Source organism: Akebia trifoliata, chromosome 11, assembly GCF_017979445.1.
Source record: "Akebia trifoliata isolate Shusen 1 chromosome 11, ASM1797944v1, whole genome shotgun sequence".
NCBI lineage: Eukaryota > Viridiplantae > Streptophyta > Magnoliopsida > Ranunculales > Lardizabalaceae > Akebia > Akebia trifoliata.
In genome coordinates this window covers 4,860,931-4,873,632 of record NC_141385.1, presented here as the reverse complement: position 1 = coordinate 4,873,632, position 12,702 = coordinate 4,860,931, and the positions used below count along the sequence as shown (strand labels likewise).

At 35.9% G+C, this 12,702-nt stretch overlaps 1 protein-coding gene across 1 annotated transcript; it reads right to left on the bottom strand.

The window, feature by feature from the left end:
- Positions 1-2,920: 2,920 nt before the first annotated feature.
- LOC147390503 (histone-lysine N-methyltransferase, H3 lysine-79 specific-like protein) lies at positions 2,921-8,358 on the bottom strand. The gene is made up of 6 exons (XM_086460122.1): positions 8,150-8,358; positions 5,639-6,063; positions 5,508-5,560; positions 5,216-5,253; positions 4,430-4,859; positions 2,921-3,545 (listed from the first exon to the last, which is right to left on the bottom strand). Exons 1-6 carry the CDS (start codon positions 8,164-8,166, stop codon positions 3,279-3,281), a joined length of 1,230 nt encoding a protein of 409 aa, XP_086316248.1. The 5' UTR covers positions 8,167-8,358; the 3' UTR covers positions 2,921-3,278.
- Between the last annotated feature and the right edge of the window lie 4,344 nt (positions 8,359-12,702).

The following is a 12,702-nucleotide window of genomic DNA, read 5'->3' as shown; positions in this document are numbered from 1 at the left end:
AAACATATGAGTTCATTTTCACGAGTCTATTGATCATTACTTGCTTCCTCTTGATTTGGTGAATTAGAAATTTTCATGTTGTGAAGTGGGACTGTAACTTAGTTCTCAATCACATGGATTTTTCTAAAGGCCCACACCCTTCGATGATGAAGTTCCAACTGTTCGATCTGATGATGCTGCCATAGGTACCAATTAATCCAATGGTCCCTCTAAAGTTCGATGTGTAGATGTCGCATGCTCTTTTGAACCTATTGAATTCAACTACATTGATGAAATGTAGTTGAATTCAATGGCTAAAAATCACCAATTAGAGTGCGCATGTAAAGTTGCGGTGACAATAGCAACTCACATGTTTAATGTGAAGGTAACTTTGATGGGTTATAAGAAAAGTTGATGTGATAATAGAAAATTACCCTAATAAAAAAAGGGCAAATTACCATTTCGTGTGCTAAATATGACAAAATCCCAAGTCTGATACACTGTTTATTTTAATTCCCAAAACATGTTTTCAAGTGAATTCACTAGTAGGTATTCTAATTTACAATGGCAATTTCGTAAATAAAAAGTGACGAATTCACTAATGATCATCGTTAAAAAAATAATGATATTTGTCTTTAAAATAACCAGCGAGATCGTCACTTTAAAATCAAGGATATTTGTTCTTTAAATTTATCAACGAGTTCGTCACTTTTTTATCAATGAGATCGTCACTTTAAATTAGAATACCTATCAGTGATCTCCTTCGAAACATGTTTTGAGAATTAAAATGAATAATGTATTGGAATTAGAATTTTTGCAAAAGTTTTGCTCACGTTTTGAGAAAATTCTCTTTAAAAACTGACACTTGGCACGGTCCCAAGTTGTGGTTGGAGAAATGACCATTTAGTAAGCCAAAAACATCTCTAACTTGTAACTACTCACGCAAACAAACAAGAAGTAAGCGTTGAAGAATAAAGCTAAAAGCTTTTGCACTTTCTCTTGAAGTCTTAAAATTATTTGTCGTGCTGGAGTAACTTTGAAATGTAAATCAATTTTGACATTCTAACGTGCTGATTAACACCTAAATACTTTTTACTCGTATCTCGATGAAAAGCATTTATGATTATGTGTGAACCACCCCATCAATGTACCATCCATGTACGGGTTTATAGTAACTTCAGCATTATCCAATTATTTTTTGTACAATTATGATCCGAACAACCACCAAGCCTAAAAGTTAACATTGTCTGTTTCTTTTCTTTTCTTTTCGTTTTTCAGAGTTGATATTGGCATCCCAACTTTCACTTATCACACCCCAATTAAAGATCAAAATACATTCTTCGAACAATTTTAGTAGCTGGTTACAATTATGACTGGGTTCATATAAAATTCTAAACCCAAAAAATAGAAATCTAGCAAAAAAAATAAATGAAAAAACTTTTATTGGCTCCTCATCTTTTACTTGTTCTCAATCATTTACTTATTTTCTTTAGGGTTAATCTCCATCAAATTCATTGATTATAAAAGTGACTAATTAACTCAAAATGCATGTTTTGAGATTTAAAATGAACAGTATAATGAAACTAGAATTTGGTCATAAGTCACGCAATTTTGGGAAAAATCCATTTTTTTTATTTTTAATTGGGGTGTAATAAGTAAAAGTTGAGATGCCAATGGCATATCTCTCTCTCTCTCTCTCTCAATGCATCCGCACACCCTTTCACATGGACTAGTCCCTTAGGGTCACCATCTCCAACCTCATGAAAATTTTCCAACTTGCAATTGAGTAAATAAAGAGACCACTCAATTTTGAACACACAATTAGAGGGAACAAACCATTGTGCCAGTTTTACCACTGAATTAACTAGTACAAAACCAACCATTTGTCAGTATGTTTGGTCTGGATTTGAAATTTGACATTTTTAACATCTTGGCTAAGAAGACTTGGATCTCACTTGAGCCAATGTTACGAGTGATTTGCAATGGATACTTTGCTCAAATGCCTCCGAGACCAAGATGACAAGATATTAAAACAGATGGATTTCCACGATGATCGACACAAAGTTGGTTAATTCAATGCGTAGAACAATGCTTGTAACCAGATTTGATCTTTCTTGGTTGTATTTCTTAAGAGAGCTAGATTAGAGGCCTAATCTCTAGGAAGGAGAGGCAAAATGATCAATTTCATGGAACATCTAATCTATTATTTTAAGTTTCATCTACCACAGCTGCAATGTGAAGGGTGGTTAGTCTCGGATTTTCCTGTGACGAATAAACTATCCCATAAGAGTGGAGAACATGTTTTGCAAAATATCGAGGTTAGATGGTGGGCAGCTGAATTGGAGGTTGCACCTCATCATTGTTTCCATCAGTATCAATCGTGAATCCTACTTTCAGTCTGGATGCACGTTATGGTTTTTACGTCATTTTCTGCTGATTGTCGTCAACCTGACACAATTGTTGAGTGTATATTTTCCTCCACTCTTGGGTGTGTCATACCCCAGTTAAGCCCCATGACCCTCTTATATTCATACTTCTTCCCCTCTCTAGACGATTGGTCTTTTAGAGTAGTTGTTTGGTTAACAAGGTATCAGAACACTAGGTTCGCATAGGTCACGGATTGGATTCTTTCCACCCTTATGGGTGAGGGTGAGTGTTGAGTGTATATTTTCCTCACTCTCGGGTGTGTCATACCCCAGCTAAGCCCGCGAACCTCTTATATTCATAGTTCTCCCCTCTCCAAAAAGATCAGTTTTTGGAGTAGTTGGTTGGTTAACAACCACCATCCTTCTTCATCTGGGCTTGGGACCAACAATGCGCCAGCCTGAGCAAATACATCTAAATTAAGAAACTAGGTGCTTCGAGTATTTAAGCCCAACCATTCTTTATCCAAGCTTCAGAGTGGCAATGCAATCATTTATACAAGAGTGGGCAATCAACGGGGAGAAAAAAATAATCTTGATCATGCAATAAGCCATGTGTGCCGTTTGTGTGCTTAAGCTTATTGCGAAAACTTGGGAAATCAGATGCATTTACTAGATTTAAAAAACAATGGTGTAAAACATAATGAAACCATGGTCACCATTGAAATTATTGCTGCAGTTGCCACTGAAGATGATATCAAGAAATTATGACTTAGTGCAGAGTGGCTTGTAACAATTATGCCGGAAGATGAAGTTCCTACTCATAAGCATGAAAAACTGGAAGATTGTATCCTTGCATGGCTTGTTTGAATGTTGAGCCAAGGACGCACACGGCTGCCGAGAATTTAATCACGGACGAAAAATACTTTCCCTGCATTATACGACTCTGTTGCTGCAGGAAGCTAACTGTTCTAATCTTTCATCCACAGAGAATTTGAACAATGAGGTTGTCAGGGCTTCCTTTGCAACAGATTCTGCTCTTTTCTTCTTGGCAGCTCGGATCTGATCTGCAAGTGAAACTTCTCTTCGCAGTTTCTCTCTTTTTATAAACTCGATATCCAATTTCTCAATAGAAGGTTGATGGCCAATGGACATGTCTTCTCGACCAGCGATTTGACCATCGATAGACTTCTTCTGGCGAATCTACAAGTCCAAATACAAATACTAACATTAGTAACATGAAACATTGGACAAAAAATAAAGACCCACATTACTAGAATGTTGCTATGGGTAAGGGACATATGACTCTTTGTGGGACCCATCAAGACACGGGAGATCTCCGATGCCAAAATCAACCAATTAGATGATGGCAACCACCCAATCCATCAGATTTTGTTGATATTCAGGAAATGTAGCAATAGGATGGTTCCAATCATCCAATCAGGTAAACCTTTTTGACATTAAAAATCTCCTACATGGGAGCATAGTCACCAAGTCGGGGTTCTCGAACAAGTCGGCAAGGGAAAAGTTCAAAAAATTCGGTATAATCGAGAAAAAAATCAGAAAAATTGGGTGTGGTGTTCTCATATTATATCACCAAATCTCATATTAAACTACAATAATAAAACACCAGACCCCCGTGTAGATATCATCCTTGCATCCACAAGTAACCACAACTCCACAGCACATTCAAGGTTTATATTATTCAAAATATAAAAATATTCAATGTCATCCTCATCATCTAATGCTTTATCAATACAATGGTCACCATCATCTTCATCAAGGTCATCTTCTCTTATTAGTGTTTCAATTTCATCTTTTGTTTTACTCCGATTTAATTGTCACGAAGTTCGTAAAAGTTGCACCTTATTGAAAAAGTCATGATTAAATCAGTGAAGGAAAACAAATCACGGTTTAATTGCGGCTTTTTTAATAAGTCAGAGAATTAGGTGACTATGCATGAGAGGTCCCACAGACGTACTCGATATGTCATGCATGGCTTGTTATGGTCGAAAAAGATGGTAACTTTTTCATTCTTAAGGAGATATCAGTTAAGAAACACATGGGGGCAACCATGGTTATACTACCTTGGTTATTCTGGCCTTGAGTTTTAATCCCTTGGAAATAGCCAACTCTTGCTTTTCACCGTCCGACTTTCTCTGTAATCTTTTCACTTCTCCTCTAGCTTTTGCCTTCTCTTCCTTTTCTTTTTTCTTTTGGGCACGCCAAGCCATCTTCTCTGCTCTTTCCTTTGCGACTCTCGCTGCTCTTAACTTTGCAATTGCCTTCATCTTTGCCTTGTCTGCAGCCCGCTGAAGATGTTGGAGAGCTATCTCTGCTTTCATCTTCTCATAGCTATCCCAATCTAGTTCTTGTTGACCACTCCCACCTCTCTTAGCTGATTCTGCAATGCTTTCTGCCCATATCAGATAGAATTTCTCCTCTAATCTTTTCCATTTCAGGCGCTTTCTCCAGACTTTTCTCTGTGCAACACCTATTTTTGCCTTGATTTCTTCACTGCAAGAGGGGATCAGGTTTGAATTCTTAAGTTTCAAGGTTGAGAAAGTCATGTATGGAATCAATTCTCTAGAAAGAAGAAACATGATTCTATCTAGTTGACGGTGTAAGAAGGATGAGCCACAACTTACACAATAATTACGAAATGTAAAATAAAAAACAATATTATTTTAAATTGTTACAACATGAGTTGTTCGTTAATGACTAAGCCAAGTTGCTGAGAGCTCATGTAAGTCAGGAAGTCAGAAAATCTCAAGAAAGCCAGCAGAGTAAGATCATTTGTTAAGCCTTAGATAGAATGCGAGATATAGCAACCTACATAACAATATCTTTCTTTATGAAGGATATACTCATACCTATGAGCACGGGGGCATTCAGACATCTTCTTTCGAACCTGAAATGAGATAATAAAATGTGTCAGAAATTTTTCAGAAAAAAATATAAATAAATTTTATTTGCAAAGGAGCAAGGAATGTAACAAAAAAACGAGTTAGATTATTATAGAAAAATCTAATCAAAGTGATTCGGTAAAAGAAAAATAAAACAGAAAATTGCATAAATTTGTGTTTCTAGTATTTGATATAATTCCTCCAACAAATATCATTGTAACAAACATCATGAAATTTAATGATTCTTACATGACTTCACCTTGGGATCTCTCAGAGCCTCTATGGTTCTCTCCTTGATCCGCTCACGGGTCTCTGCAAATAAATGGTGATAATTTAATAAATGAGCTGGTTTGATATCTAATAAAGGAATGAAATTTAATTAGTCTTTACCTGCACTGTGCTTCCTGCCTTTATTCCATGGTGTTTTCCCTTTGTTTGCTAGCCCAATCTTTCTTCGTCTTTCGGTTTCCTTATTATCCTCCTTACCAAGCCTTTTTAAAGACTCAGAAGAACAACCAACCTCAATATCCTCATTGAAAGTCTGATCCCGCAATGAGCCCGTACTCACTTCTGACTGAAGATATCTTACAATCTGAGATGACTCTCCCACACTGATACTGAGTTGCAATGCTCCCATAATGCTCAAAAAGGAATTAGTGATGGTAAATGAACGAGATATTTTCTTCACATATGATATTTGATACTTTGATTGCATCACGGTCAGTTGCAGATGCTTACCATCCACCACAGGCGTGAAAAGTGGCCGAAGGCCATTGAGAGCACAATTCAGAGGAGAATTTGGAACCAGTGATCTCCTGATAGAAAAATACACGGTGTGACCCAAAGCATTCATGTTCATATAGAAATTGGCCAATTCTGATTCTCAGATTTCTTACTTCTTCATTTCAAACATTAGAACCCCCCCCCCCCCCCCCCCTTTTCCTTCCAAAATATAATCTATCTACACGTATCCATACGCAATTAAGGATGCATCAATGTCTATCTACTTAAATATGAGTGCGAGAACGTATAGATGTGCTTATGGATGCACGGATACATCATGCATTATTTATCTATCTAAAAGATGTATTGCTTCGATATAAGATATATTGACTTCATGTTGGACAAATTTGTATTGAGAGATTCTATGGAAAAAAGAAAATCTGAACAAAAAAACAAAAACAAAAACAAAATTAGTTGTATAGTTGAAGAACTTGAAGATGAATGGTTTTATGGAGAAATTCAGAGGTTTTTGGTTAGAAGTTGAAGAAAAGGATATTTCGGTCATTTCCAATTAGTATATGAGTATATGAGAAGGCCCGGTCAAGAGGCAAGGTCATCAACAAAAAATTGAGAGGGGAGAGGGGGAGGGGGGGGGGGGGGGTGGTGCAAAAATTGGAGGGAGATGAGGGTGTGGGGGCAAATGGGGAGAGAGGTGAGGGAGTGGGGACAAATGGGGAATGTAATTAGTTGAAAATATAGGGGTGTCTCAAAGTTCTGTGGGGGCAATTGCCCCCACCAGCTCCTTACTAGTTCCGCCCCTGAACTCACCCAATATTATAGTACAGGAAAATTCTCTGAAGTTGTAGAAGGTGAATGTTGATTAGAAACTCGTTTATCTCTAAAACCAGACTAGTTTATTTTACTCTATGAGCTTCATATTGATCTAGTTTCTCTTCATGCAGATGTCCATCTCTTTTTCTGGCAAGTAGAAGATTCTTGTCCTTAGCAATTTGCTGGGGCTTGTGTAAAGAAAGGAACAGGCGCACGTTTGATGGGAAAGAAAGCTCTATGCAAGAGTTAATTTTTAACATTTTTGATGTGTTGTTTTCTTGATGTAAGCAGTATAAGGATTTTAGAGGGCCGTTTTTGAAGATTTTCTGTTTAGGTAGGATATTGTTAGTAGTGAGAGATTGTAGTTTGTTTTCTTTGAGGACTTGTTGTCTTCTTATCAATAAAATTTCACTTATAAAAAAAAAAAAAAGCTTCCCTTCATGTGACATCATCATCATTGAAACCTTATCCCAAAAATTGGGGTCGGCTGAATGAATCGTGTTCCTCCATTCAGTTTGGTCCAAATCCATATCTTCCGTTAACACAAGTACATTCATATCCGCTCTGACTACCTAAATCTCCTTTCGAAAAATATCCAACCAAACATGTGCCATTAAGGCAAGAGACTGGTAATATGTCCATGCAAGAGGTCTATGCTAAATTATCAATTCCATCAGATGACACAACCATCTGATCTACAATTTCTTATCAGTACAATTAACCATATTTTCACAAACACTTATGATACATCAGAAGGTTACAAATGTCCATTCAGGTCAATTTTGGCCTAAACCTCCTGGATAGTTGAATCATTTCTCATGAACGTGCGTCGTTATGCTATTTATATACTCCGATTATGGCGGTTGTAAATTAACATAACTCTAGATTTTCAGTTATAAATTTGCAAATCAAAGACAATGTTTGACCCATTAAAGCCTAAATGGTACACAAAAACTGGGTTTTCTATAACAACTAGAATCAACACAACAAGTAGAATGTAAAACCCAATTCCACACAAAACCCACTTGAGAGAAAGATTCTTTTTTTTTTCTTGGGTGGAGTCAATTACAGAGACCCCCGACACACCTAAAAAAAAAAACCACATTTCAACTCTAATTACAAGTAGAAAACATTAGGTTCTCACCAAAATTTCCAGAGAAAAAAAAAAGGCAGGTTTTCACAGAATGTGAATATTCTCAGATGGTTAAGTCCCCAAGTAGTGAAGGATTAAAAAAAGTCCAAACTTTACTGAGAAACACATTTAAAAAATGAAAATTCAGAGATAATTAAAGAAAGAAAGGGAATTAAAAGAGAGTATTGTGGAGAAGAAAAGGTTAAGAAACTTACAGGTGAAAGAATGGCATTTCAGAAATGGGTAGGTTGCAGAAGATGTATATGAACTGTCAGGACCTTCACAATCAAACATTGAAGAGAGATTTAGATTTTGGGGGTTTAGCTTCCACTACTGGGGATTGGAACTTTGGAATTTGGTTTCTCAAATCTCAAAGAAGTAGTTTTAAAGGGAAGGATTTTGCTGAAATATATATATATTTTTTTGTTGGTCTCACTCTTTACTCTGACCTATCTTTTGTATGAGGTGGGAGCAAGGTTGGCCCCATTAGCCTGAGTATATCCGGCCCACTCTTGGAGTTAACCTTATGATGGATCAAACACCTCCCAATTTTATAGAAAATTTGATTTTTTTTTTTTGTTGTTTTGATAATCGGGAGTGGATCGGGCCTGTATCTGGGCTTTGCCCAATCTATAGACCATGGTCTTGTCTAAGGACTAGTCTCAGGGCATGTGAAATGCTTGCACATCACACTTATTATGTAAGTGAAGGTTGTTTTGATGGGTGGCCCTTGAAGAATTAATGCTCATATTAGGTATTGAACTCATGACCTATGGGCATTAATTGCTTATTGGTCCAAAATTATCATTTATCATAATCTCTCATGGTAATACAGTAATATATTCTTTAATACTTGCTTGTCATGTCACTTTTCTCATGAGTAGATAATTATCAACTATTATCCATCATCTTTTCCCTATGACTTACTCTTAAAAGAATTTTTTTTCATATTATTCTTAGGTTTAAACTAGTTCTATACTATTTTGAGAGTACAAATATTAAAATATTTGATAAATATGTGTAGAAGGACCCAAGTGTTTTTTGTTTGTAGGAGATCATTTTTTAGCTTTTCAATTTCTATGATATCGTTTGTAATCTACTCAATTTTCTCTTCAATTTATAATTTTGAACCAAGCATCCATCCCTTTGTAGAAAATCCTAAAGTTTTTTATAAAAATTTCATAAACAAGCTATTGAGTGTATATTTTCCTCTACTTTCAAGTGTGTTATATCCCAGTTAAGCCCCGTGACCCTCTTATATTAATAGTTCTCTTATTCTCCATGAGATCTTTCTTTTGGAGTAGTTGGTTGGTTAATATGGTATCAGAGCGCTAAGTTCGTATGAGTTATGGGTTCGAATCTTTCCACCGTTATGGGTAAGGGGGAGTGTTGAGTGTATATTTTCTTCCACTCTCAGGTGTGTCATACACCAGTTAAACCCTATGATCCTCTTATATTCATAATTCTCCCCTTTTCCTTGAGATCGGTCTTTTGGAGTAGTTGGTTGGTTAACATAAGCACCTAAAGTATAACTCAAGGAGGTCTAGGGGACATACCAATGAACGAGAACTCAACTAATAGAAAATAAACGAGCACCCAAGCTAAAACTCAAATACACCAAAAAAAAACCCTATGGGAATCCGAGAGGACCACTTTGAAGCATTCAAAGGTTCTCATCTAATGAAAAATCTTCAAGAAATGTTCCCTTGATCTCCTCACCACAAAAAAAAAAAAAAATGATTGTTTTAACAGCCAATAATATTCTCCGTACGAAATCTATACATCCATTTTCCTAATAATGCTTGATTCATAGTGGTAGAGTATTGTATATTATATATACGTATTCAGAAGAAAAAAAAAACACATATATGGGTTGTGTTCGAAGGTTTTAAAGAGAGCCAAACATTTTTTCAATGTATGGGTAAGAAGTTTCGGAATAGACTGATTTTTTGTGAGGATGATCTCTATGATGAGGAGATCATCCTCACAAAAAATCAGCTCATTCTGATAAAATGGAGAAGACGAAAATTTTATATTGCAGAAAACTTAGTTCTATTACAACACATACCTGTCTTATATACAAACCTCTTTGGATGATTCTCTAGTTGTAGAATCATACGAGATATACACAGAATAACTGAATATTACATTGTAAGGAAATTAATATATTACAAAATATACATAACAGTGACATCAAGATTCTATTGACACAAAAATAGAAATCTAATTATATTAGAATAAATTCTAATATATGATAATCCCAATATAGTATCTTAAAACATTGAAACTTTCAACCCCATCAAAAGTGGTTTACAAAAATTGGACAGTCCACGAGTCTTCAGCTTGTAAATTAGGGTTACAAGTTTTAGAATGAGCTGATATTTGGTGAGGACGATCTCTTCGCCCTATTTGAAAAATGTTTGGCACAATGTTTTTTTTTTTTTTTTTGCCCTTTTTACAGGAAGTTGAATGTGTTCAGGTCGTACACAGACAGTCAGTGCAACTGTTATAAAAATTTCTACGCAGAAGTTGTGAAAGATTTGTTCCCTCAGGCTTCTGTGGATCTTTCTAAACAGACAGATTCTAAATCATTTGTACCTAAAGGCATCAGAGGTTGCTTATGTACCTTGTGGTTATTTCTTTCCTTCTATGATTCAATTTTGATGAAGTAAACAACATATTGTCATTAATGGGAACCAGATGTTTTTAGAGAAGAAATGTAAATTTAGGTAAAAATCACATATTTTGAAATTTTGTAATAAATGTAAATTGATCCAACATTTCGATCATTTTGACAAATTTTAGGCCCATTCAATCCTTTAAAAGTTTTGAATTTGCTTATTGAGCTGGCCCAATTTTTGTTCTTCCTTTGTATCTTTCTTATTTTGAGATGCATTCACTGATGTGTGTTCAGCCATTACACCATGGTCAGGAGACGAGAATGCAGAATAGGCAGATTGTAATGTTGTTGTTTAACCACGCATGGAAATGATTGAAGAATTTGATAATCTGACGCTCGGGAAAAGTTGTGTAGATGTAAATGCTAAAGAACGTCGCTCAGTTTCATCATCTATAGCCAGCAAGTGTAGATCGTACGTGTTGTGCAACTCTTTTACTTCACTCCATATTTATTTTCTTGTACTCCAAGCCTTTCTTTTGTACAACGTTTGTACCAATAAAAAAATCCAGGACCAGTTTAGCTTCTTTTATGAGGTCAAGGAAGCGACATGATTATGAACAATTGCCAATTTGGAGTAGAGACTTAGATGAAGAAATCAATCCGAAATGAGCTAAAGTTCCGAAGCCATTCACTCTCATCAAAGAAGATAGTGATTTGAACAAATCACCATATCATAATTTCTCCGAAGAATCTGTTTGGAAGCTTCTGTGAATACATGTTGCCAAACCAATACTGCTACTTCAACATTCATGAGCCCAAAAGCACAATTATATATATATGGGGACGGTTCGAGGGACGTGTTGAAAACCGAATACAAAACTGATGCTTCTCATTCGTTGGATTTAGGGGAATGGACGTCTGAGAATGCGGCCCTTGTCAATTCCAATTTAATGAGAAAGAGTTTATTTATTTGTATAAAACTCCCTCATTTTTGTTTTTTCTTTTAACTAAATCCAAATCCAACGAAATAACCCCCTTCATCTCCTTTGACCCAATCAATTGAAAACCCTTCTCTTTTCTCTCCCGACTGAAACCACAGGGAACCTTTCTCTCTCTCGATCGACCTCGATCTCTCTCTCTATGCAAGGGGAAAAAAAGAAGCAAGAACAACTAGCTATGAAGGTGTGGGTAGGGTCATGTTGAGCTGCCATGACCCATCATCTCCTCTCCTTACAGAAATGAGAACATAGTGTCTCTTTCCAGATCAGATAGACAGGAAAGGTAAAAGGGATGGTCATGTGAATTGAGAGAAGATACTTGAAATTGAAAGATTGCTTACTACCTTTTTCTTTGATCCCCCTTCAATAATTATGTCTCTCAATACCAATGCAATTAAATTCACTTTCCGATCTGCCAGCAACAATATGGTAAAATCATCCAAATTGCAGCTGGTAAGAACTAACAACAACAACCCAACTTGGGTTTAAGTATTTTTGGTTTGGTTAAAAAGATTCCAAAGAGAAGATATAATTAAGTTCATCTATATTCATGTAGAAATTATATACATTTGTACTCATCGGTCCTCTCTTCCACTTCTTAGAAGCTCTAACTAGATATCAAATACCCATCTTAAATTCTTTTTGACAGGTTTATTCTGCTTGGGACATTAGAATTTGAAAACAGAATCATCAATAAACACGGAATCAAAGGAGAAACATTGCCACGATTTAACGATGTAGGATAAGATGTAACTCATGCTTGAGGTTTTCTACCATTTTTAAGAATTCCCCACACTTCATATTTTAGTATTTACTTCATATTTTAATCTGTTTTTTTTTCTTCATTCTTCACTTTTCTTTAGGAAAGGATCTCCCCTCTGGCATTGTGTGGTATGAGACACTGAACTGAAAAGCAAACTAGGGTACCTGTAAAAAGGCCAGTATTTTTTTTCTGATCTCTTGTCTAGATTTGAGTCGCATTGAGAGATAGAGAGTGATATTCGATTCCTTGTGATTTCAGTCGAGAGAGGAAAGAAAAGGGTTTTCAATCGATCGGGTTCGAAGGAGACGAAGGGATTATCAGTTGAGTGAGAAGGAAACAGAGAGTTATTTCGTTGGATTTGGATTTAGTTAAAAAAAAACAAAAATG